Source organism: Salvelinus fontinalis, chromosome 35 (assembly GCF_029448725.1).
Source record: "Salvelinus fontinalis isolate EN_2023a chromosome 35, ASM2944872v1, whole genome shotgun sequence".
In the NCBI taxonomy this organism is placed as follows: domain Eukaryota; kingdom Metazoa; phylum Chordata; class Actinopteri; order Salmoniformes; family Salmonidae; genus Salvelinus; species Salvelinus fontinalis.
This window is the reverse complement of record NC_074699.1, coordinates 25,756,508-25,782,936: the sequence shown is the minus strand read 5'-3', so window position 1 is coordinate 25,782,936 and position 26,429 is coordinate 25,756,508. Positions and strand designations below refer to the sequence as shown.

The 26,429-nt window shown below is 41.6% G+C and overlaps 1 protein-coding gene across 2 annotated transcripts; it reads left to right on the top strand.

Moving 5' to 3' along the window:
- The first annotated feature begins 150 nt into the window (after nt 1–150).
- Nucleotides 151–21,228, top strand: LOC129834624 (kinesin-like protein KIF18A). 2 transcript variants are annotated; one of them, XM_055899797.1, is made up of 18 exons: nt 151–331; nt 724–1,056; nt 1,385–1,542; nt 1,717–1,821; nt 1,961–2,071; nt 2,194–2,391; nt 4,834–5,010; nt 5,249–5,323; nt 5,433–5,542; nt 6,401–6,563; nt 6,720–6,884; nt 10,122–10,243; nt 11,073–11,341; nt 13,675–13,734; nt 19,153–19,558; nt 19,990–20,079; nt 20,198–20,295; nt 20,848–21,228. In XM_055899797.1, exons 2-18 carry the CDS (start codon nt 747–749, stop codon nt 20,982–20,984), a joined length of 2,754 nt encoding a protein of 917 aa, XP_055755772.1. In that variant the 5' UTR covers nt 151–331; nt 724–746; the 3' UTR covers nt 20,985–21,228. The 2 variants fall into 2 exon arrangements, with proteins under 2 accessions (XP_055755772.1, XP_055755771.1); XM_055899796.1 differs by having other exon boundaries at nt 153–331; nt 4,831–5,010.
- Nucleotides 21,229–26,429: the final 5,201 nt, after the last annotated feature.

The following is a 26,429-nucleotide window of genomic DNA, read 5'->3' as shown; positions in this document are numbered from 1 at the left end:
CTTAGGACATTGGTCTTGACGCAATATTATACTTACTTTGTTATGTTAGCTATGTGTCATAATTGTTTCAATTACATTATAAAAAATGCTAGAAAATAGCTGGCATATGAAAATAGTTTTTAAACCACTTCCTCCACCAGCACTGCAATCAAATGACTGCAACACCAAGCTCATCGACGTCACTCAAAGTGCATAGCCAATCAGCTGTTGCGAAGGAAGAGGGGGCTTGTTTTTGAAAAGACGCGCTGGTCTTGGGAGAAAAAGTAGCGGTGGCTGTAACGTTACTTGCTAGCAAGCCACAATTGCAAATGTGAAACAATTATAGTCAAAGGTAAGCTGTGGGTGTATTATCCTTCGCTCCAGAGCAAAAGTAATGTTTACGATGTATTTTACAACTCGCAGCACTTACTGTTTTCGCTCGGAGGTGAGCTTATATGGCTCTTTGTTGACTGCTAATGTTAGCTAGCCACAACAAGGCACTACGGGCGATGAATACACGAGACATTCAAGTCTCCCTGTTCTTTATGTAACAACATATTTGTATATGTTCACTGCTTAAAATGTAAGGTTGTCGAATGCAAGTAGCTAGCTATGTTATTACATCTGGCCACGCCCAATTCCACAAAGCCTGGCCTCTGCGCCACTCCATTGGAGTATATCAGAAACATCCTTCACCGTGGAGTTTAGTCAGCTAAAGCATCTTCCTTGTGATTTCTCAACTAGATCAATACACAATAAGAAGAGTCATGGACGTGTGCAGCCATGTCAAAGTGGTTGTTCGTGTGCGGCCAACTAACGACAATGAGAAGTGCGAGAACTTCAGGAATGTAGTCCAAGTTGTGGACAACCACATGCTAATATTTGACCCCAAGGAACAGCAAATGACATCTTTCGGGGGACCAAGAGTTCGAAACAGAGATGTCAACAAGAGAGCTAATAAGGACCTGAAATTTGTCTTTGATCATGTTTTTGGGGAGGATTCTTCTCAGGTGGATATCTTTGAGAACACCACTAAAAGGATACTTGATGGAGTGTTGAATGGCTTTAACTGTACAGGTAATAAAATAGGCCTAAGCCTGCTAATCTTTACAGGACTATACTGTCTGATTAGTAGGCCTATGGCTATATGCACATTGAGACAGACTTTGTGAAAACAGCTTATTGATTGCAAATAGCTTAATTTAAATGAATGTCATAGTACAGAGGCCCATTTTAGAAATAGTAATTAGTATGCTACAGTAGCCTACATCTTTGTACCCCATTTAGCAGTTAAATTCCAATACATTTGGTGTCACATTTAAATCTACCAAATCAGATTTATTTTTAATTTGAAGTGGAAGTTTTGATCATGTTTAATTACTAATCCTTCTCTGAAACGTTGCAGTCTTTGCTTATGGCGCAACAGGAGCAGGCAAGACACACACCATGTTGGGCTCAAGCAATGACCCGGGTGTGATGTATCGCACCATGACGGAGCTCTTCAACCGTATGGATCAAGTCAAGGAAGAGAAAATATTCGATGTAGCATTTTCTTATCTTGAGGTGACTCTTTGGTTTTGTCTGTCTGATTTTTCAATTAATAGATTTACACAGAAATCAAGGAAAAATCTTCCTCCATCATACCTGGGAATTAAAGAAACACCTTTTATTAATGAACAATCAGAATTTTAATTGTCAATAGAAATCAGTCAAGTTTTTGTCATAACTGGTTTGCAGGTCTATAATGAGCAGATCCGGGACCTCTTGGCTAATGTGGGACCTCTTGCAGTGAGGGAGGACCCCTTGAAAGGAGTGGTAATCCAAGGCCTTACTCTGCACCAGGTTAGTGATCAACAGGTTATTTGTTGTCTCTGTCAGCTGTGTTGTTAAAAAAAAAAAAAAAAAAAAAAGGTACATCTCTTTTTGATTGATGTGTTCTGATTTTATTTGTTTAAAAGTATTAATGTGACCTCTTTTGTAGCCTAAGTCTGCTGAGCACATCCTTGAAGCTTTGGATTATGGCAATCGGAATAGAACGCAGCACCCCACTGACATGAATGCGACCTCGTCACGGTCCCATGCTGTATTTCAGGTAGGCTATTTCAATGGAGTGGCGTCATCTACCTTTCCTCCTTTACCAGACGGCAAGCAGGTTTACCCACTGCAGTCACTGGACAGGTGAAGATGAAATTGTTGGTGTTCTTGTCCCACTAGATTTACTTGAAGCAACAGGACAGGACGGCCAGCCTTAATCCAAATGTCCGTGTGGCCAAAATGAGCCTGATTGACCTCGCTGGCTCCGAGCGAGCAAGTGCCACTAACGCAAAGGGAGCACGTCAACGGGAAGGCGCTAACATCAACCGTTCACTCCTTGCCCTGGGAAATGTCATCAACGCTCTGGCCGACCCTAAGGTATGTGTAAAGCATCTTGATTCATGTTTCTGATTGAATAGGACCTTAAATTATTCAAAGGAAATGTTTCTGCTCACAGAATTCAATATAATTCAAAATGCTGGTTGATCTTTTGACAATAACACCCAGAGGCATTTCTGTGTGACTCGTAAACAATTTTGAGCAGGCCTGGGTGCTGCTACCTCACCACTGAGAATATACATACTTATGTCTAGATTTAACACTATGACAGGTGTGCCAAACTAATTTTTCCCTGGGACCTGCATTCGGTCTTCAAAGTCCAGAGGGATGCACTGAAACTTATATTTCCTTGCCATCAAAATTTGCTAAAAATAGTGCTCTATCTATCATTTTTGGAATTTTCAATGCTCCCGGACTGTCTGGCTTTCATTTTTGGGATTATAAGCGAGCTGGACACATTCAAGAAACCGTATGAATGTAGGATCATTATCATTTCTACACAGTTTCCATTTGGTTTAGTAATTTTAAACTATTGAGTTCATTCCCCCCCACACACTTTTATCCAAAGCAACTTAGTCATGTGTGCATACATTTTATTTATGGGTGGTCCCGGTAATTGAACCCACTACCCTGGTGTTACAACTGATTTCTTATATTTATCTCACCAGTGAATGGTGTTAGGGTTATCCCTTGCTGTCATTCATTTTCTCTGTGCCAGTTGATTTCTGTGGTCACACGGCATTTCTTAAGATAATTTTTTTCTTGTTGTGGATATTTAGGTCGGTCTAGTCTAATTTATTCTGCCTTTATTTTGTTTAATTGATTGCAATTTTACATCCTACTGGCAGCAATACTCCCCTGCTCAGTCGTTGCCAGAAAAAAAGTGAGCAGCTCCTTGTGACTCAAGGAGCCTTGCTTGGTCTGTTAGCAAGCCAAGTATTTGGGTAATATTTCATTCCAGTTGCATACATTAACCTGTCACTGAGTCATCTCGGTTTACCACTGATCATGGGGATTCCACAAGAAGGCCACTTGCATTTAGGAAATGCTGCACAAACATGCCACCGCTGTACCGAAATTATTTTTTACATTTTGTTTATTTTTATAGCACCGTTGTTCGCTTTAGGGAATGATACCTTGATGTCCCAGCTAGGACTGGTTCCATGGCCATGAATTGCAGTTGCACATTTAGCCTTTGTGGTTTTCTCCATTGGCCCATTTCCTCTCTCTCAGGCTGTTTCTCTGTACATTGTAAATCCTGCTCTGGCGAAAGAGTCACTCTGCTTAATTGGGACAACCTCCTTTTAGCTGCAAACTTTGAGCTCCCATAGGATCAGCTGGAAATATAAGGGTTTCCTGATTCCAGATGTAGGTTTTGGCCAGGGAGAACAGCTGGGCAGCCCCCAGCCCATTGCAGATCACTTTTCCTCTGCAAGTTCCTGGTAATTCCTGCCATTTGAATCTCCATGTGACTGTGACTCACCTAAACAGATGTAATGTACTCAAGACGCATCTGTGCCATTAGTGAAGCCAGGCTGAATTCAGACCTAGCACATTCACACCAGCAGAAGATAATGTGCTTGGGTGTTTTCATATTCTATAGAAATGAAAGGTATCTGTCTGCCAGAAACCTGTTTATGGAAACAAATAGTTACCGTCTGCCAATAAGAATGTGTATATACAAAACATTAAGAATACCGTCCTAATATTGAGTTGCCCCCCCTTTTGCCCTCAGAACAGCCTTTGTCAGGGCATGGACTCTACAAGGTGTCGAAAGCGTTCCACAGGGATGCTGGCCCATGTTGACTCCAATGCTTCCCACAGTTGCTGTATTTTCTTAGGGTGGTGGACCATTCTTGAAACACACTGGAAACTGTTGAGCATGTAAAACCCAGCTGTGTTGCAGTTCTTGACACAAACTGGTGTGCCTGACACCTACTACCATACCTCGTTCAAAGGCACGTAAATATTTTGCCTTGCCCAGTCACCCTTTTGAATGGCACACATACACAATCCATCTCTCAATTGTCTCAAAGCTTTAAAATAATTATTTAACCTGTCTCCTCACCTTCATCTACTCTGAAGTAGATTTAATAAGTGACATCAATAAGGGATCATAGTTTTCACCTGGATTCACCTGGTCAGTCTATGTCATGGAAAGAGCAGGTGTTGTTGATGTTTTGTACATTCAGTGTATTTGACTATTCTAAAACACCCCCCTATACAGCCTTATTTGTGTGTTCCATTGTCACTGGGCATTTACTGTATGCTTTGAGTCCCTAAGGGTCATAGGACTGTGGTCAATTCCATTTTAACGCAAGCAAGTTGGAATTAATTGATATAAATAAAAAAGCATTAATGTCCAGTGCAGTTTTTCAGACCTTTTCCCACCTCAAACCTGAATGTGTAGGCCTAACCTTTTCCTGTTTTGCACTTTTACTCTTTCTCAGGCTGTTGTTTTTGCTTTCTTTATTTTAGCAGAGTAAGAAAGCCCACATACCATACAGGGACAGCAAGCTAACACGACTCCTTAAAGATTCTCTTGGTGGGAACTGCAGGACGGTCATGATCGCCAACATTAGTCCCACCTCCAAATCTTATGACGACACCCACAACACACTGAAATACGCCAACAGGGCCAAAGAGATCAAATCATCGGTCAGTAAACTACTCACCCATCCCAACAATGTTATAGGATTTACTTAGGCCTCTTTGGCTGTGCTCTCCTTAGTGTACCTTCATTTGTAATAAACTCTGTTTTTAAAAGCCAAACATGATTTCAGAGGTGGTTTTGATAGTGAAACTTGTACTACATGGCATTTCTTACAATATTTCTGTTTGTAATGCCTCTCTTTCTCCCTCCATACATTATTACATGCATCTACCTGTCCTTTAGCTCAAGAGGAATGTTGTCAGCTTGGACAGTCACATCGGCCAGTATGCAGTGATATGTGAGAGGCAGCAAGAAGAGGTAATATAAGACGAAGCACCCATCTCTACTACACAGACTGGAGGCCTTTATGGTCAGAAAAGTTGTGGACATACATTTCACAATTTATCAATGGTTTATGCCATTTCAGATCGTTCAATTGAAGAAGAAGTTGAAAGAATATGAGGAGAGGAAGATGGGCCCTCTTGTTCCTGGAGGCTCTAATACCATCTGCACTCAGAACCAAACAGAGATTCACAAGTAAGCACTTATTTCTTGTGCCAATGTGCATGCAACAACCAAAAGGCAAAACTTGTATTTATATAGTAATACAAGTTCTGTTATGCATAATATGCACCACACTTGAGTGTTGTCCTTTAAACTTGTACACTTTAATTGAAATCCATAGATAATTTATAATGTTGAGGGGAAAAGTACAAAGCCCAAGGACCTGGTGGGTGGAGAGTTTGCTCTGCATTTTTGATAGGGGCAGCTGTGAGCCACGTAAAAAATGTAAATAAAACGACACAATATATCGATATTAGCTATATATATATAAAAAATCCTTCCTTCAGTCCCCTCTAAGGGCTGCAGTGGCATCTTTTTAAAAAAGGGAGAGAGGGAAGGGGGGGTGGAAAGCTGAATGAGTCTCATTCCCACGCATTTCATTCACCGGCATCAGAATTCACAACTTGCACAATGTGAGGCTCTGAAGAGAGGCAGCATGCTTCTCACACAATAAAAAATTCATCAGTCTGGCAAGGCCACGGCGGCTCCTACGTCACAGGGGTTACATTGGAGAGTGCAGTCACATCTCAGCGGCTGCTCTCCACTGTCTATTTATTTATTTACCTGCATACCCCTCTTCCTTTACTAGAATGAGACATTGTTGCAAGGCCTCTGCCTTATGGGTAAAAGCTGCTGAGGGTGATCCAGGGCAGCTGCCTGATTTGAACACTGTTCAACCTGTTGAGTCGTACAATAACATGACATAGGATTTTTACTTGAGGAAGGGCAAACACTGAAACGTTTTTTTATTTTTCTAAACATTTGCCCTCCATTATTAAGCAAAGACTCCATTTAATGATAACTGTCTGGTTGCTCCTTTTTTCTGGATAGGGTGTCAGAGTCCCTACAGAGCATTTTCTCCAGCCGTACTCAGATCAGGAGGGAGCACCTTGTTCTGGAGCGTCAGCTCAAGGAGAACGAGTTACGTCAGCGCCACAGCGAGGAGTGCAACCAGCAGGCCCAGCTCTTCGGTGCCAAAGACAAGACTGAGAAGGTCTGTTAAAGGCCCTGCTTATCACCATGACGTTTTAGCCAGAAAATGGTCCCAGAAGGAGCATGTCTTTTATGATTTACCAGTGATAAATTGATGTTTTAAAGTGCATACACTCCTTTGTCGTACCTCAATCTGACAGGCTCTGTTGTTGAATAGGCCACCTGCAAGCACGAGCGCAAGCTGGCTTCCCTGCTCACACAGCAGCAGCACATCCGCAAGAGGCTGGAGGAGGCTGAGTTGCGCTTCCTTGAGAACAATGGCTGGCTGCACCGTGTGGAGAATGACATGAAGCTACTGGGACAGGACTCCCAGCCACCAGTGGTGAGGCAACTGCTGGAGGGGTCAGGAGATATGGTATCTCTTGACCCAGGGGTGGTGTTAGTGGTGTGGTATATGGGTTATTTTGTTCATGTACTGGTAGAGGAAGATAGTTTCTCCAGGATTCCGTGATCTTATTTTTTTTGTTGCTAAATCAACAATTCCCTCCATATTATGTGACGGCTTGCAAATTTGACCAATCACTGCACTATTTCTGCATAAAACAGTAAAAATATTGCAATATTATCACAAAGCTGACCCATCACCGCAGTACAAAAAGAGGGCTCGCTGTTCAAATCAAATTTTATTTGTCATATGCGCCGAATACAACAGGTGTAGTCCTTACTGTGAAGTGCTTACTTACAAGCCCTTAACCAACAATGTGGTTCAAGAAAGAGTTCTTGAATAAAGTTTAAAAAAATTTAATAAAAAAGTAACACAGCGCCTTCGGTCGGATGCCATGCAGCTCTCGATGGTGCAGCTGTAGAACTTTTTGAGGAGCTGGGGACCCATACCAACTCTTTCAGTCTCCTGAGGGGGAAAGGGCATTGTCGTGCCCTCTTTATGACTTTCTTGGTGTGTTTGGACCATGATAGTTTGTTGGGTATGTGGACACCAAGGAACTTGAAACTCTTGACCAGATCCACTATAGCCCCGTCGATGTGAATGGGGGCCTGTTCGCCCCTCCTTTTCCTGTAGTCCACGATCAGCTACTTTGTCTTGCTCACGTTGAGGGAGAGGTGATTGTCCTGGCACCACACTGCCATGTCTCTGACCCCCCTTAGACTGGCCATCGTTGTCGTGATCTACCACTGTTGTGTCGTCGGAAAACTTAATGATGGTGTTGGAGTCATGCTTGGCCACGCAGTCGGAGGTGAACAGGTAGTACAGGAGGGGACTAAGCACGCACCCCTGAGGGGCCCCCGTGTTGAGGATCAGCTTGGCAGATGTGTTGTTGCCTACCCTTACCACCTGGGGGCGGCCCATCAGGAAGTCCAGGATCCAGTTGCAGAGGGAGGTGTTTAGTCCCAGGGTCTTTTGGGTGAATTTTGGCCCATTCCTCCTGACAAAGCTGGTGTAACTGAGTCAGGTGTGTAGGCCTCCTTGCTCGCACACGCTTTTTCAGTTCTGCCCAGAAATGTTCTATAGGATTGAGGTCAGGGCTTTGTGATGGCCACTCCAATACCTTGACTTCGTTGTCCTTAAGCTATTTTGCCACAACTTTGGAAGTATGCTTGGGGTCATTGTCCATTTGGAAGACCCATTTGCGACCAAGCTTTAACTTCCTGACTGATGTCTTGAGATGTTGCTTCAATGTATCCACATAATTTTCCTGCCTTATGATGCCATCTATTTTGTGAAGTGCACCAGTCCCTCCTGCAGCAAAGCACCCCCACAACATGATGCTGCCACCCCCGTGCTTCACAGTTGGGATGGTGTTCTTCGGCTTGCAAGCGTCACCTTTTTCCTCCAAACATAATGATGGTCATTATTATTTGTTTCATCAGACCAGAGGACATTTCTCCAAAATGTACGATCTTTGTCCCCATGTGCAGTTGCAAACCATAGTCTGGCTTTTTTATGGCAGTTTTGGAGCAGTGCTCCTTGCTGAGCAGCCTTTCAGGTTATGTCGATATATGACTCTTTTTACTGTGGATATAGATACTTTTGTACCTGTTTCCTCCAGCATCTTCACAAGGTCCTTTGCTGTTCTGGGAATGATTTGCACTTTTAGTACCAAAGTACGTTCATCTCTAGGAGACAGAACGCGTCTCCTTCCTGAGTGGTATGATGGCTGCGTGGTCCCATGGTGTTTATACTTGCGTACTATTGTTTGTACAGATGAACGTGGTACCTTCAGGCGTTTGGAAATTGCTCCCAAGGATGAACCAGACTTGTGGAGGTTTACAATTTCTTTTCTGGGGTCTTGGCTGATTTCTTTTGATTTTCCCATGATGTCAAGCAAAGAGGCACTGAGTTTGAAGGTAGGCCTTGAAATACATCCACAGGTACCCCTCCAATTGACTCAAATGATGTCAATTATCCCATCAGAAGCTTCTAAAGCCATGACATCATTTTCTGAAGTTTTCCAAGCTGTTTAAAGGCACAGTCAACTTAGTGTATGTAAACTTCTGACCCACTGGAATTGTGATACAGTGAATTATAAGTTAAATAATCTGTCTGTAAACAATTGTTGGAAAAATGACTTGTGTCATGCACAAAGTAGATGTCCTAACCGACTTGCCAAAACTATAGTTTGTTAACAAGAAATTTGTGGAGTGGTTGAAAAACGAGTTTTAATGACTCTAACCTAAGTGTATGTAAACTTCCCACTTCAGCTGTAGGTGTTCCTTTTGAGTCAGCAAAGAATTTCAATTTTAAACAATCATTGCACATTTACAGCATAATATGGTTCAATCAAGCCACACGTTAACACACATTTTTTTCCTCGTCAGTGCATTGTTGCCCGCAAATATCACACAAAATCCAGGAGGGACTGTGAAGATTTATTGACAATGCTGCTTAATTGTAAGCTACCTAAAGCCTTATTTTGTTTGCTGACTCGCTGGATAAGATCCATATAAAAACTAATGGCTAATTCTACATAAATGGTTCTACTTATAGTTAAGGTGAACTATCCCTTTTAAATCTGTAATTTTTCATCTCCCAGAGAGAATTATAGAAGGGATGGGAACGCCTCACAGGAAGTTAACTCTATGCTATAAATATACATTTATATATTTTTTTACTTTTAGTTTGTTTGTTTATGCAAATTCGTCCCAACTTGTTGTGACAGTTTCTTCCATCTGTTCTCCAGGTAATTAGAACTGTGCTTATTTTATTGCTCTTGTTCACTGGTGGATGACTGAGGTGAATGGATCAATGATCTTTACGCATCCCTCACACAGCCAGTTACCTAAAACCATGTAGATGTTTTTTTCCTCTTTCTCATCCCTCTTCTAGGAAGTGGCACAGAACAATGATTCATCCGCTTGTCAAATGTTCTCTCTGCTGTCGTTTCGTATACTCTTTTACGTCAGAGTTGGATGACAGCTATTTTTTTTTTTACCCAGAAGACAGGTTCTCAGAGATGAAGCATGGCACAAAATAAACCCCTCAAGACTCATTGTCTTGTGCGTCACTGATGACTCCCTGCCAGCTTGTTCTCTAGCTGTGGTCGGGGTTACTCAATATGTTCCCTCATGGTCATTTCACCAGCTCTTCCGCTTTCCCCCTCAGGTACTCCAGAAGGACCTTCGCTGCCACAGGCTCCAGCTACAGGTAGAGGACCTCAAGCAACACATTGAGCAAATGACCCACCTCATCGGCATCCAGGACCAGGAGAACAAACAGACTAAAAAGTAGGTCATTTTTCTTTTTCAGTATTGAACGCGTAATGTTGTCGCCATACCAAAATTTGGACTTCTATACCGATATTCATTGCTGTATTTGATACTCTTTAGTCCAGTGATACCACAGTGGAAAAATACCTCACTTACTGTGTAAAACATGTGGCCAAGCCAACGCTCCAGCTGGAAGCTAATGGGTGTGCAGGCTTTTGTTCCTGTTGAGCAGCTGATTGCTGGAGTCTGGTATGCTACAGCAGGGCTGGAACAAAAGCCTGGCATTGCGTATCAGAGTTGAATCATCCACCTGTATCCACTGAAGACAGAGAGTGGAAATGCAGTGATATTACCATAAGATGGTCTTAAAGGGGTTTGTCAGACTTTTCAGACCTGTCAAGTAGACTTAAGTCAATCTGAGCCAATACTCCATAACATCTGTTGTACAGATATTGCTACATGTTTTAAAAGGAATCTTCAGGCCTCAATCCTACATTAATGGGTAAATATGGTCAGGTAGATACAGACATATTAAGATGGGAATGATATGAAATAATATTTATGAAAAATGGGAGTATGAGTCATGTGACTCACACTGTACTATGTGAGCATGAATGACTGTGTGCCATCCATACCTGTCATACATTACCTCCAGAGAATGTACGGTGTCGTTATCGCTTACTTATATGAATTAGTGAATAGAGATTATTAGTCTTATGAATTATACTATACTAGGTGTTGCATACATGTGTAACAAAATTCACTTTGGCAACTTTATACTATAAATTGTGATACTGACTCAACAGAACATCTTTTAAGCCTGAGTTTCATGCTTTCTTCTGTTCAGAATGGTGCACATGCTGCTGCCTGCCTACAGCAGACAGTACTGGACACTGAGGGGGTCGGGCCTGGTCACAGCTACCGACGAGGCTGAGAACCAGGACCTGGAGCACCTGGTCCTCAGGGAGAGGGGTGTGGTGTGGGCCGATCAGGAGAAGGCAGGGGAGCAGAAGGACGAGGAGACCCAGGCTGAGGGTTCCAGGCTTAGGCCAGAGCTCGCACCCATCCTATCATTTTCACACCTCATCTGTCCCCATCAAAACAGTCCCTGCAGTAGTAAGTCATGACCTTATGTTGTCTTAAAAAAACGCAGACTTAGCTTCAACTCCCCGTGACAACGATGACATGTAATTTCCCCCTGAGGGGTATACTACAAAGCTATTGATTTTCTGCTTCATTAAGAAAGCTGAAGTTCAATATTTGTTTTTGGTTGTTGATTTAATTAGACCATGCCCATTCTTTCTAGAAAATCAAAATATATTTTGGCAAGTTAGCTGGCATTGATCTTGCTTTGTAGTATAACATACAGCAATATCTGGTGGCCCTGGGCTATTGGGCTCTATTTACTGTTGATCATGGGAGCCTACACACACTGGAGCCACCATTCTCCAGGTCCTGTATAACCCAGCACCAGTGCGCCATCAGGCCTCCTTTCATGACATTCAGCCCCTAGGAGACAATGGAGCGTGAACCAAAGCTGGCCAGCAATACTTAATTACCATGTTGCTATCCATCATATGTCAGCAGGTGCACCCCGCACCTGTCCCCCTGCACCCGTCACATGCTTGTTTCCCTGTGTCTTTTATTTAGTATTTTTGGCCCTGTCCACTTGTGCTTGTAGTTGAGTGATATCCTGTAATTTGACCCTCCTTTCACAAGCCATGAGCACAAATGTATGATACCAGATCTCAATAGGTCCCGTCTGTTTGTTCTATTCCCTCCGTTTTCACCTTGCAATGACTATCCTGAAGACTACTGTTATTATATATTTAAAGCTTCATTTAGTTAAAGGCCCAGTGCAATCAAAACTTGATTTCTGTAATTTTATATATATATTTACACTCTATGAAATTGTAAAACATTATGATGCTGTCCATTTTAGTTTAAGAAAAGACAGCCTAAAATGTCTGCCTGTTTTGGTTGGATGGCATTTTGGCCTGCCTGGTGACATCACCAAGTGGTAAATTAGTTAATAAGAAAGAGTTCCAAATCTCTTTGCCAATAACAGCTAGTTTTCCCTTCCCCATTCAGACCACTCCCAGACAGTCCTAGAAAACATCTTGCTTGAGAAATTGCGCTTTGCTAAGAAGCAATATTTGTTTATTTTTGACAATTTTTAATTGAAAACAATCACAGTAAGGAACTGAATTTCTGGGTAACAATTATTTCATATTTTGATTAAAAATGGCTGCATTGAACATTTAACCCCTTACACTTGTGGGAATTGGATAGGGATAGAGCTAAATTGAAATGTTTCTTACAGAAAAAATATGGAAATGCATAACCATGGTAGAAATTAGAAGGGAACCGTTTGGAGATTATGGGGAAATTATTAGACTAAAGGTGAGGCCAACAGTTCAGCTGACACAAGATTGAATCCAAACATTACACTGTTGATTTTATGTGCATTTTTAAATTTACAGTATTTTTCACTGCATTTGTTTGTTTTTTTACAATCTGGGTCAGGTGGGTGAAATTTGAGCGCTTGTTCTATTGCCAACATGACTATCAAAATGATAAAATAGGATCTTAGTGTTAGGCTTTCACAAAGCAATTCAGAGAAACAGATTGTTATTTTGGTGCGCACGGAATGGATTCATGAGTAAATCCAAATGCATAGTTTGCGGCAAACTTTCTTCACAATACAACAAACAGTCTCATTCTGTTCAGGACAACCCAGGGTATAACGCCATGTTATCTTGTAACTGTACATCAAACATAGTAATCATAAATGTTGACAATGTATATTACATGAGTTTTATGATATGGAAATGTGAAGTGCACATTGGGACTCTGTGAAGTGCACATTGGGACACATTGGGACTGCTTGTATGACATCAAAGCAGTATTTATTATAATCCTTAGCATCTCATCTTTCAAAATACATAGTCCTTGTAATTTACACCATTTCCCTCACTCAGAAAAAACATTTTCTAAAGTTGCCCAATTAGCAGGAGGGATTGGGGCAACTTCTTGTCATGAGCAGTGCTCAAGTTCAGAACGGCTGTCAGTCAAAACCCATACAGAGCTGTGAAGTTGCGAGCCTGAGTTCTGACGTCATGTATAGCATGTTACTGTACTCTTCCAATTTAAGAGCTTATCAATGTCCAAAGCTGACATTTTCAACCCATATACGGATACAAGTGTAAAGGGCTACCCATTTTTTAACCAGGCAAGTGTACAATAGCAGACGTTGCTACACAGCTCGTGATGATTATTCACATTTACCACAGCCAAATGCTGAGGCACGATTGTGTCTGTTCTATTGATAACTGTGCAGGCTGAGCTGTGATGCTAGTCATGCTGTGTGTTGTGCTGATAACTGGGGGGGCGGCATGGTATTCATGAAGGAGGCTGTGTTGTTGAACATACTGTTGTCTGTCACTCAGGTGCTGAGAAACATAAGAGGAGAGTCTCGCTGCGCCTTCAACCCAATCCATCATCGAAAGGTAAACCTGTCTTTACTCTCCCTCAGGCCTGCTAACCTGGTCATTAATCTAATAGCTTGCCACATGGAATCCTTCATAGTGACAGTCAGAGGGGATCAAATATGTCCATCAAAGTCATCACTCCTGTGGTAAAAGCTCTGTTTCAGCTGTTAATTGTTCATCAGCAATTTCAGTTGTGATAAAACTGGTTTCAGGATTCACTAGTATAAACTTGGGATGTTAACAGAGAAGGCTTTTTTCAGAAGACCACAAGGACTGAAATGGTTAAAATAATGAACTGACAATATTAAACATCCCCTCTGTAGTGCTCAAACTGAAGTGAGAAATGAGTAATATTGATCTGTGGATTAACAGTTTTTTTGGTTTTATTCCCACTGATCACTGGTGTTTAGTGTAACAACTTAATTTCCCTTCTGCCATCCTCGAGATGATGGGATATCAATTGGCACTTCAACTGATTCTTAAATGAGGAAAAATAAAATAGGCAAACTGTTACAGAAACTACAAAAAGTATTCCGACATGAAATAGAATTTGATTTCCAGTTGTGCAGCACTGTGGACTTTCTGGTCTGGAACTAAAGATATTTTGTGAAAATGAAATAACACTTGAGACCCCTTTTAGAGAAAGAAAAGGACTGGGAAACCTTTAGGGAAGTACAATAAGGAAGTATGTGAAATATGGCCATCCAAATTGTCTGTAATGATATTTTCTGCTGAACAGATGGTCTACATTTGATTGAAACACATTGTGGGAAACGTCAGCTACATTTTTAAAGAAAACAACACCGGACGACCACAGCGCAACAGGAAATGGCTTTAAAAACACTTTTTTACTAGGGCTGGCACAATTACTGTTTAACCGTCATAAAAATATAATAACCCTCATAACAGTTAACTTTTTTTTGGTGGAACGGCTGACTGAAGACGGGACGGCCAGGAATTTGTACGGTTGAGTCTGTTTCTACGGTAACATGGCCTGTTAACAATGTGATAACTTTACTCCTTGCTGAAACAAGCAAGGTGTTGTAGCAAACAGGCAGCAGCACATGCAGTCAGGAGCAGAGGAGATGTGTGTATTTTATTTTGCTATTCGAGCAGTAATAACGGTGACCACGGTCATTTGGCTGACCAATAACCGTCGTCCAAAATTCCATGACAGTCACAGCCCTATTTTTTTGCATGTCTTATCTACTTCAGAATGGCTTTTTGTGATTGTGCATTACATGAATGGCCTTAAGGGTTTATCATAGTCCAAAACCAGTACACATTCGCACTGCAGTGTTAGAATATTGGACCGTTGGCTTTCATACTTTTCTCATTATGAGCGCACCTCAAGCAGTTTCTCCAACTGTCAACACTTTCAAATGAGTAGAGGACGCGTACCAGACCAGAAAGTTGGTTGGGAATTGTGGGGCGGTGCGCGTTCGGGCTTTGTGTCCCCCGCAGATGGTGATCTCAGAGCCAGGTAGCTATGGCACAATGGGACACTGGACTATCGTGTCTGTGGACTATGATTTACACTCTAGATATGAAATAAGATCTTGTCCAAGTCATGTTACCTGTTTAGTGTGTTTGTGTAACTAGCATCAGCGCTTGATAATGATTGAGTATGGAGATCCTCCCTCTTCCAACCTTTTCATTACCGCACCATCTCTAAGTGGATACGAGGGCAGGTCACCACACATGACACTCTCAATAGGGTTCTGCACCCTGCCAGTCCAATGCCTTGTACCCATCCCCTTATCTCCCTTCAGCACAGGATGGCCCACACAATTTCAATCACTCTTCTCTCTCTCCAACCTCGTTCTGTGCCAGTCTTACTTTTTCCTGCTCGATCACACTCTCCCTCCTTGCCCCCCTCCCCCTTTCCTCCATATCTTGTACTCAGTCAATCCAGCATCCAGCCCTCCCAACCCAGGCTGCTCAAACCTCATTCATGAAAATGCAAATTCACTGCAGGGAAAAGAAGGTAGGCAAGGCCAGCGTAAACGCCCCTGTCCCGTCAGCGATAACAGCAGCAGCACTATAAAGAGGGAGGCAGCAGCCAAGCGACCCTAATATGGTGCGGTCTCCACCAGAAATAGCACCTCATGCATGTATTAATCCTACAAGCCAAAAATATGTGATTGAAAGAACTTGGCTGCCATTTATTGTCGGGCCAGATCTCCATCAGAAACGGTACCATTTATCACTGTCCCCTCATCCTGCCTTGCTATCTGAGCTGTGACTCAAATTTCCTAAATATTGCTTTCTGCTCTTCGTATGAATAAATAGGTCCATTAATCTTCCATATCCCCCCTCCGTTTTATGATACACAAGTATGTTGTTAAAAAATGTGAGCATTGTCACTTAAAAGCTTCTACATTAAACAATTTAGTTGGTTGTTCTATTTTGTCTGTGCGGGGGTGGGTAGGCAAATTGATATGTCAAATCCACCACCACACAGCTCACATTTCTGGGAATTGCCTCCTCAGTAAAATGTAGTAGGTAGGAAGCGGCGTCACAGGGCTGTGGTCAGCAGCATGTAAATGATGCAGCCGCAGTGTCTCACTGCAACAAGTGAGTCTGCCTCCTTCTGCTCTGATGCAACGTGCACGCCACTTTACTCTTACACACCACCTTTTAAACTCTAACAACCCTGCTTACGTTCTTTTGGTGACATAATCCTCAATCTCAGCCGGTTTTATCATAGTCTACCTATTCTCGTAAAACATATTTTTTCATGTTAATACGTTTATGCTCTTATTACAGAATTAAACCCCAAAGTTCTATTCATAACATTTAGGCCGGTCAATGGAAGACACGTTTTCTATTAAAACGACTTTGGTGTATATTAAAAATGTATTGTGTAGCCTATATCAATTATTCCCATTTAATCAGTTGTATGTAAAGTTAGTTGTATCTAAGTTAGTCTTGATCAAATGACCAAAAAATAACAGTATGTAGTGTGTATGACTCATCCTCACTGATGACTAATATGGTGATCCATTCAGTGTAGCTGTATCTTTTATTCGACAGGTTGTTAAGCGTGTGAGTCATCCATTATGGCTAGTGATTGTGAACCACTTATACCATGAAATAACTTATCCTATGTTAGGCTTATGTCCACTCCTGCTTTGTCGGCCATAAGTTGTTTTCCCTCATTCCTTGCTTTGTGTTCCATAAGGATTTTATGTGGCCTTGTTATGTTTGCTTGATTGGTTAAAGGTCCAATGCAGCAGATTTTCTCAGTATCAATCATTTCTGGATAACAATTAAGTCATCTTACTATGATTGTATTCCATAAAAAATGTCAAAAAGAAGCAAAAATAGCTTCTTAGCAAAGAGTAATTTCTCAAGCAAGAATTGTTCTAGGACTGTCTGGGAGTGGTCTGAGTGGGGAGGGGAAAACTGAAAACTAGCTGTTATTGGTAGAGTGGTTTGGAACTCTCTTATTGGTCTATTAACTAGTTTACCGCCTGGTGACGTCACAGGGCAGGCCAAAACTCCATCCCAGCAAAACAGGCTTACATTTTTGTCTTTTCAAACAGCTGTTATTAAACAGTTATTCCAACCTCATAGTGTGGAAATATACACTCAGTGTACAAAACTTAATGAACACTGACCAGACTGACTAGGTGAATCCAGGTGAAGCTATAGTCCCTTATTGAATCCACTTCAATCACTGTAGATGAATGGGATTAGACCGGTTAAAGAAAGATTTGAGACAATTGAGACATGGCTTGTGTATCTGTGCCATTGGGGGTGAATAGGCAAGATAAAATATTTAAGTGCCTTTGAACAGGGTACGTTAGTAGGTGCCAGGCACACCGGTTTGTGTCAAGAACTGCAACGCTGCTGGGTTTTTCACGCTCAACAGTTTCCCGTGTGTATCAAGAATGGTCCACCACCCAAAGGACATCAAGCCAACTTGACACAACTGTGGGAAGCATTGGAGTCAACATGGGCCAGCATCCCTGTGGAACGCTTTCAAAACCTTGTGGAGTCCGTGCCCTGACTAATTGAGGCAGTTCTGAGGGCTTTAAGTCTTGGTTTCTTTGTAACATCGAATTATATTTTGATTTTGATCGATTTGATTCATTTTCTTTTTTCCCCTACTTAGCCAACTTCCATGTCACAGTAGCTGGGCTTGTCGGGACTGGTGAAACTCAATTTGTGAGCATGAATGTGTCCCGGCCCTTACTCCCTTACACCTCTGATTAATGTCTGCACTGTGTATAGGTCACCAGGTTCACTTTCTTTGGCTACCTCTACACTTCTCCAACTGCCAAAAGATGAGAACCCAAATTAGGCCTACTGCAGATGTGGACTTCTCCTTTTCAGTATTTTACAGAAATGTTATTCCTTCATCTTTCAATGGTGGTGATACTGTGTCTTCTTTTTATACCGGTGCCACCTAAGATCTATTCAGATGTGATTTATTTTCTTAAAATATGAGTATGGTGCTTCAACACAGATGGTAAGGCCATGCAGGGGTTAAAGTTCTCCAGGAGGGTGATTTATTTGGGGTATTAAAATAAAGACACTCCAGACCACACTTGAATGTCTAAGACTAGATAGAATGTATGTAGAAATTGTAATGGACATATCAATTTTCAAATAACTGCCCTTTTTCATGACCGCAAATCGATTTTTGACAAACATATCGTAAAAAAATCTGTGCAGCCCTCCGTTGAATTTCGACATCCCGATGTGGACCTCGAGGCAAAATGTTTTCCCGCCGATCTGAGATCGACTCCAGTTCCAGTCATGGGATAAAAAATGTAATTAAAAAATAAACTTTCATCCCTGGGCCATGTATGACATTGCTATGGCAAACTACTGCCATGTTGTTAGTGAATACCCACATGCTGAAGCCGACAGCCTACTGTGATTTAGACTGGATAATGCATTCTTATCTTGCACTTGAGCTCAAACTAGTAAACCAAGTAGCAAGGCCTCACCAATTACTAACAGGAAGTGTTCTGGCTGAACAGGATGAACCCTGGACCCTGTTCAGGAAGAAGCTTATAGAATGCTCCCATATAAATGTATGTAGAACAGATGTGACTGTCAAGTAAAATATGGAACCCTTTACGTTTTTATATCCGCAACATTCCAAAGGTCTTAACACAGTGAATACATCCAAGGTGTATACACTTCCATGTAAGTGCTTGGTGGAGGATGTTTATGATTTTTTTTTTCAATTCCATTTGACCTCTCAATTCATTAAGTGATTTGTAGAGCTAGGCCAAAATTGGAAAAAAAAACGAATTGTCAATTCACAGTGAATGGATTGGACTGTATTGAAATGGAATTGACCTTGATGAAGTGTTGTGTAACTTGATAGCAATTTATTTGATCATGTATAGGCTTAAATTTGTTAGGTTCTTTATGGCTTCTTCATAAAAAATAAATCCTATTGATGTTGTTTTCTAGGCCCAGTGGCCCAGGTGACAGTGATGGAACCAATTCCCAAGAAACCTACCAGGAGGAAGCTGGCAGTGTCTCCACCAAACCCTGGGAGTGTCGTCTCCGCCTCAGCGCAGGTTCCCATGGTCCTTCAGGATGTGTTGAGACAGGAGGGGATGTTTCCACTGCTCTACACTCCAGAGGCCAGTGGTACACTCAACAGGCCTTCACTCCTGCCTCTCCAGCACTCTGCAGTCAATGACCCCAACATGACATTTGACATTGAAAATGGAGACAATGAAGCAGCTCTTGCCAACTCTACCGTCATCCTTTACCAATGTAGCCCCAATCATCAGGCTGAGACTTCGTGCCCCTTGAGTCCAAGCCAACAGCAGGCTCCCCGAGCCAATGACATGAGCAAGCCCCCCAAAAGGTGGGTGTGGTATTGTCAAAGATGGTCATCATACTCCAGCATTTCAACAGTCCAGTTTAATATTAGCTGCTGAACAATGTAAAACAGTGCATACATTCATAGATTAAGACACTTTCTCTGTATAATTTTTTTTTTTTTGCCTCTTATCGCAACAATTGACATTTTTATTTGACACATTTTGTCCCAGGTGACAGACTGGCAGAAATTGTATTCGGGTTCGAGCCCCTCCAAGTACTTATTTCTCAACGTTGAGCTGCCTTGTCTCTCTTAAGTTTTAGGTACGAGCAAGTGGCAGTGAGAGAGCTCAGAAATGTCTAACGTAACAGAGTGCTGTACTCATTCCAGTCTGTTTATATGTTTTGGTCACATGTCAGAGACTGATCAAATATTGAGAAGGAAAGTGACATTGCCTGACTTGTTGTTTCCCGCAGACTGGAGATACCATCTCTGTTAGACATCCGACGTGGCAAGACCTACATGGCCATGACTTCGGCTGCGCAGGGCAAACGCAAAATAAACTGGTAAGTGTGGTTGTGATGTACTCTTAAAAACATTTTTCTAGTGAAGGATCAAGGAAGGAAGTGTTGTGCTGCTCAGATATTAACACATTTCATCTCTTGTTTCTATTTCCCCCTGTAGCAGCAGCAGAGAGCAGGAAATCCTTTCAGCACCCAAGCGCATAAAGCAGGACCCCACAGTAGTAGCAAGCAGACCACTAAGAGTGCGTCGTTTTGCTGGTGAGTGCAACAATACCAGTATTTCTCCCCTGAAGTGACCCAGGGAAAGAGTGTAGTTTGCTTTCATTCACTATTTTTTAAATATATTAAATGTGTGGCTTTTTCCCCCTCTAAAATCCCCATGTTCATTTCAATTAGTGGTGCTTACACGCAGAGCTTATGCCTACATCTGTCAGCTGCAACACAAAGTTCAGGGCAGGGCCAGAATATGCTTTTTTTTATATATATGTCTGTTATGAAGGACACAAGCTTTTAATCTGTTTTTAATCAACAATGAAGGCGCTTGTCTGCCTGTTACGTATGACATGTATTTTATTTTGAATGGTTTTGTTTGGCTTTTGGACAAGTGCAGAATTTGGTCTCTCGTCAGATTGCATACTTTTGATGTGATTTGTTTTAGACAGCAATTTGTTTTATTGTTCAATTTATGTAATCTAAAATAACCAACTTTTGTTTTTATGATGGGATTTTTCACACTGCAAAGGAAAAACATTTAATTTGAAGCTCTCCATACAGACGGGGGGCTCTTCTAAGCATTGTGTTTCTCCTTAGGGTCAGAGGAGAACGAGCCCAGAAGAGTTATGAGGAGTGTTTCTGAGGGGAATCTTCACCTCATGGATGTTCAGAGGAAAAAGTCCATATTCTATAAAACCTCCCAGAAATTCAAGAGTGTGACAAAGAGGATGTGAGACCTGCTTTTGGCCAGATGTTGCTGATGTCGTGTAGATATTGGGGAATCGTGTGTAGCTATGGAGAGAGAAATTAAGTCCTATGGATTTCTTGAATAGTTTTTGCTTGAATTGTGTATGATTCTGAACTTGTTCTTAGTTTTATTTTTGGTTGTAGAATTAATGTTTTTACATTATTTCCTACATTAACATTTGTTGTACCAATAATTTGCTATTGTTATTTAGTAATAAAATGTTTAACTAATGTATGTGGTTGGTTTTTACCATGAATAATTCAACTCGTTCAATCTTTTTTTTCTCAAATGGTTCATTTCTGAGCTTTTCCCTGTTTACTGTACATATATTTCCTTTCAATATAAAATTGAACGGAAGGTGTAGATTGAGTTATCAGACATGCTGTTTTACTGTCAAGTCATATGGCCATGCATGTGAATGCTGTTGACATGGAGACTTGTGATGTTCGTTCATTCCGCTTGTAACCCATCTGTATAGGGAAACTCATTCACCTGTGGAGCTTTTTTCACTGTTCAATATCAGGCTACACATAAACAGAAATGAAGGCTCATAAAATATTGTTAAAATGTTGAACAGTTTTAAGAATTCCTACTCACTGAGAGCTGTATTGAGCCCCATCTAGTTGCCGCTCTTAAGTAAATACATTTGTTTTCTACCAGCTCTAACAATAGGTGTTGTACATGCACTTTGATACCAGCACCCTTTTTGTAATGGCTGTATATATCTTCAGAGAAAAGAAATCAGACTTACATTATGTCTGGAAAGAAGCCAACTCATCACTTTGAATTAGGTCTTTCCGTTGCACAGCATCCAATGTTGATCTTTATTTTTAGCCAGGAAGCTCAATGCCAGGTGCATAGAAGGGGGTCTACCTGTGCTGAGCACCCCCCCCCCACACACACACACACACACACAGTTTTCTGTAACTGGTCTACACACAATTCCCCATAATATCAAAAAGGAATTATGTTTACAAATTAATTAATGAAAATCTCATGTCTTGTTATGGAAAGCCTAAATAAGTTCAGGAGTGAAAATGTGCTTAATTAAGTTGCAGGGACTCACTCTGTGCAATAAGTGTTTTTACAATTTTTAATTGAGTACCCCATCTCTGTAACCCACACATAATTCTCTGTAAGATCCCTCAGTCGAGCATTGAATTTCAAGCACAAAAAACGAGGGAGGTTTTCCAATGGTTCACAAAGAAGGGCACCTAGTGATAGATGGGTAAAAAATAAAACTGACATGAATATCCATTTGAGCATGTTGAAGTTATTAATTACACTTTGGATGGTATATCAATACACCCAATCACTATAAAGATGCATGCACCCTTCCTAACTCAAATGCCGGAGAGGAAGGAAACCGCTGAGAGATTTCACCATGAGGCCAATGGTGATTTTAAAACAGTTTAATTGCTGTGATAGAAGATGACTGAGGATGGCGCAACAGCATTGCAGTTACCCCACAATACTAACATAAATGAGAATGAATAGAATACAAATATTCCAAAACTTGCAGCCTGTTTGCAATAAGCCAATAAAATACTGCAAAGTAATTAACTCATCCTGAATACAAAGTGTTATGTTTGGGTTAAATCCATCACCTCACTGAGTACCACTTCATATTTTCAATATGGAGTTTTTTGGGATATAAGAAATAGAATAGAGCTAAGCACAGGCAAAATCCTAGAGTAAAACTTGGTTCAATCTGCTTTCCAACAGACACTGGGAGAAAAATGTACCTTTCAGCAGGACAATTACCTAAAACAGAAGGTCAAATATACGAAAATATATAAGTTGCTGACCAAGACAACATTGAATGTTCCTTAGTGGCCTAGTTAGTGTTGACTTAAATTGGTTTGAAAATATCTGTCTAGCAAATATCAACAACCAACCTGACAGAGCTTGAATCATTTTTTTAAATTATTTTATTTTTTTAACCCCTTTTCTCCCCAATTTTCGTGGTATCCAATCGCTAGTAATTACTATCTTGTCTCATCGCTACAACTCCCGTACGGGCTCGGGAGAGACGAAGGTCGAAAGCCATGCGTCCTCCGAGGCACAACCCAACCAAGCCGCACTGCTTCTTTAACACAGCGCGCCTCCAACCCGGAAGCCAGCCGCACCAATGTGTCGGAGGAAACACCGTGCACCTGGCCCCCCTTGGTTAGCGCGCACTGCGCCCAGCCCGCCACAGGAGTCGCTGGAGCGCGATGAGACAAGGAAATCCCTACCGGCCAAACCCTTCCTAACCCGGACGACGCTAGTCCAATTGTGCGTCGCCCCACGGACCTCCCCGTCGCGGCCGGCTGCGACAGAGCCTGGGGGCGAACCCAGAGACTGGTGGCGCAGTTAGCACTGCGATGCAGTGCTCTAGACCGCTGCGCCACCCGGGAGGCTGAATCATTTTTTTAAGAATAATGGGCAAATATTGTACAATGCAGGTGTGATTCTAACATGTACTTTGGAAAAAGTCAAGGGATGTGAATACTTTCTGAAGACACTGTATACATATTGTTTTGTAAAGTTGTTCTGAACCCACTGCCCGCAAGTCGTCATGACGTGGTTTGCCCTGTACAGAGCTCGGCGCGCCCGCGTTGCGCCTGTTTTCCAGTCTGCGCTGTATGGAGATTGCGCACGCCCGGTATCCAAACTTGCATTGCTTAAGATGCGGTCACTGGTCAAGTGTGTGTAGCAAGCTACCACAGCAGCATAACATTTCATTTACACACGATAATACTTGATTTACGTCATCAATACTCGGTCTGGTTGGCTGATACGCGCAGCACAGAAGCAGAAAGACATAAAGCCTGAATCAACGACCCTCTGACTCGACTCCATCAGCAACACAGGTAGTCTAGACTCTAGCTAACCACCACTCAAATATCTACACGAGCCACTAGCCTGCCAGCCATATATCATGAGTTGGAAGATCATAAATATTATATTATTAAGTTATTATTTTAAAACGTTTAATTTTGAGCGCCCCTGAAATGTCTGTGCACGGTGCTGCTCAATGCAAATATCCGCACTCTTCTGCGCAAGTACTGACCTCTCATTCACAAGAAACTCTTCATTTTGCATTTTCTCCAAGAGAGGCAGGTCTTGACTAAAGTTTATTAACTTCCTCTGAGCCAATGAGGAGACGACTGCGTTTTATCCACTGACCAATGGGACAGATTGAGAGATTGTAGGTGGATGTTGCTTAGCAACTGCAGGTAGAATCTAGGATCATGTTGGTATCATTGTCTTATCTTGCCTCCAAGAGAGACATTACATGTTATGTGTTGTGACTTTTGAAGATGACATCTGTTTAAATGCGTAAATAATTTGAAGTTGTTAAGTCTGTTTTTTTATACTTATACTTTATACTTGTTTATACTTATACTTGTTAAGTCTGTTTTTTTTATACTTTTATACTTTTTTAAGCCTTGAGACAATTGAGACATGAATTGTGTATGTGTGCCATTCAGAGGGTGAATGGGCAAGACAAAATATTGAAGTACTTTTGAAAGGGGTATGGTACAGTGGAGGCTGCTGAGGGGAGAATGTCTCATAATAATGGCTGGAAGGGAGAAAATGGAATGGCACCCAACACCTGGAAACCATGTGTTTGATGTACTTGATACCATTCCACTGATTCCGCTCCAGTCATTACTGTTCTCCCCAATTAAGGTGCCACCAACCTCCTGTGGTATGGAAGTAGGTGCCAGGCGCACCGGTTTGTGTCAAGAACTGCATCGCTGCTGTGTTTTTTTTAAGATCAACAGTTTCCCGTGTGTATCAAGAATGGTCCACCACCCAAAGGACATCCAGCCAACTTGACATGACTGTGGGAAGCCTTGGAGTCAACATGGGCCGGCATCCCTGTGGAACCTTGTAGTCCATGCCCCAACGAATTGAGGCTGTTCTGAGAGCAGAAGGTGTTCCTAATGTTTGGTATTCTGAGTGTATACTGCCAACCCATTGGAAAATGCCTTCCTTAATTGTGACGTAAATGTGTTATAGTACTTAATCAACGGCCAGATTTTCTACTGCAGAATAATGGGGCAGGCCTACTATTATCAAATGAATACTGCTAACTGCTATAGTTACAGTTGTGCTATTAAAGAACATTGATATGACAAAATTAAACCTTTATTCCCATACTTTCCTAGATCCTATGTTCTTTATTGTCAGGTTGCATCTTGTAAATTTTTATGATTTTCCAGCTGAGGGGAGTATGGCTGGACTTTTAAGGAAGGCTACTATTGATAAAGCTGAGTGCGAGAGAGAACATGGTTTAGGCGGTAGATGCTGAAGTTTAAGACAGATTGCAGCTTGCTGTTTCCATGACTGGTAAGCAGGAAAACAAGCACAGACTTCCACACAAACATACGCACTCCCCTTCTACAATGCTGCCGTCTCCCACAAGGCAGCGCGTCACAGCTGTGATCCTTTAGTCTCCTGACTAATTAGAGAAACTGAAGACTTAAGACTTCTTCCTGAGTGAAGAGTTGCTTTTTATTGTTTCAGTCACCCCCCTTCTTTCTTCCAGTAGTTTTTCAGCTTTTACTTAACTACACTTTTCTCCGTGGTGGCTGTGTTTCTGTAAGTTTCTCAACCTAAGTCCAAAAAGGATATATTAAACGTAGAGATCAGGAAAGGTGACATAATACTACGTGTATGAAAGACATTATCACCCAAAAATATTACCAAAAAGAAGGGTGGCGAAATCTCTCAAGATTCACCACTTCCTCAGGAGGGTCCAGTACAAGTATAAAAAAATCCTCTTACACAAGTAGTATCACAGTAATGACAATCATTATAAACCACAAAACAAGAGCATGTAAACAGAACACAAACTCACCTACAGACAAATAGAAGTCAAGTACTTCAATGCACCTTGTGGAAACATAATCTAGTCATAAATGTTACTACATAATACTAAATTACTCTTTGCTTGCATACACTTAAATACATTAAGACTTTGGCTACCATTCGAGCTACTGTAAATCACTCTGCAGAATATCATTGTATCGGCAGTATAGAAATGAACAATGCTATTTTTCTAAAGTGATTGTAGAGAGGGAAAAGAGACAACATGGTATCAAGCTTTTCTCTTGCAAGCTTAAAATCTATTTTGACCAGGGTTTTTTATCAGTAAACTTATTTTCTCCTGCGCCTAAATAAATGTTTTACACTGAATCCAGTCTGCTGGCATTAGCTCTATCCCAGCATCAGCACCAAGCAAACAGCTTTGAGCCATCCCTGCCAAGTAGGGGGCCTACCATCCTCCCTTACGATCTCAAAAACCCCACACAACTGTGATGCAGGGTTTTTGTTAATCTCTTCAACTGTAGAGAGATTGGAACTGTTCACATTTGAAATTCAATTGCAGGCACTTAACTCTGGCTTCTCTATTTCCTACTGAGTTGGCATTTGGTCT

Bases quoted from the DNA above. Each gene is read 5' to 3' on its own strand.
- LOC129834624 (XM_055899796.1), top strand. From the start codon at position 747: ATGGACGTGTGCAGCCATGTCAAAGTGGTTGTTCGTGTGCGGCCAACT. The intron at 1,543-1,716 runs GTGACTCTTTGG...ACTGGTTTGCAG, and splicing joins TAGCATTTTCTTATCTTGAG to GTCTATAATGAGCAGATCCG. The intron at 6,564-6,719 runs GTCTGTTAAAGG...GTTGTTGAATAG, and splicing joins CCAAAGACAAGACTGAGAAG to GCCACCTGCAAGCACGAGCG.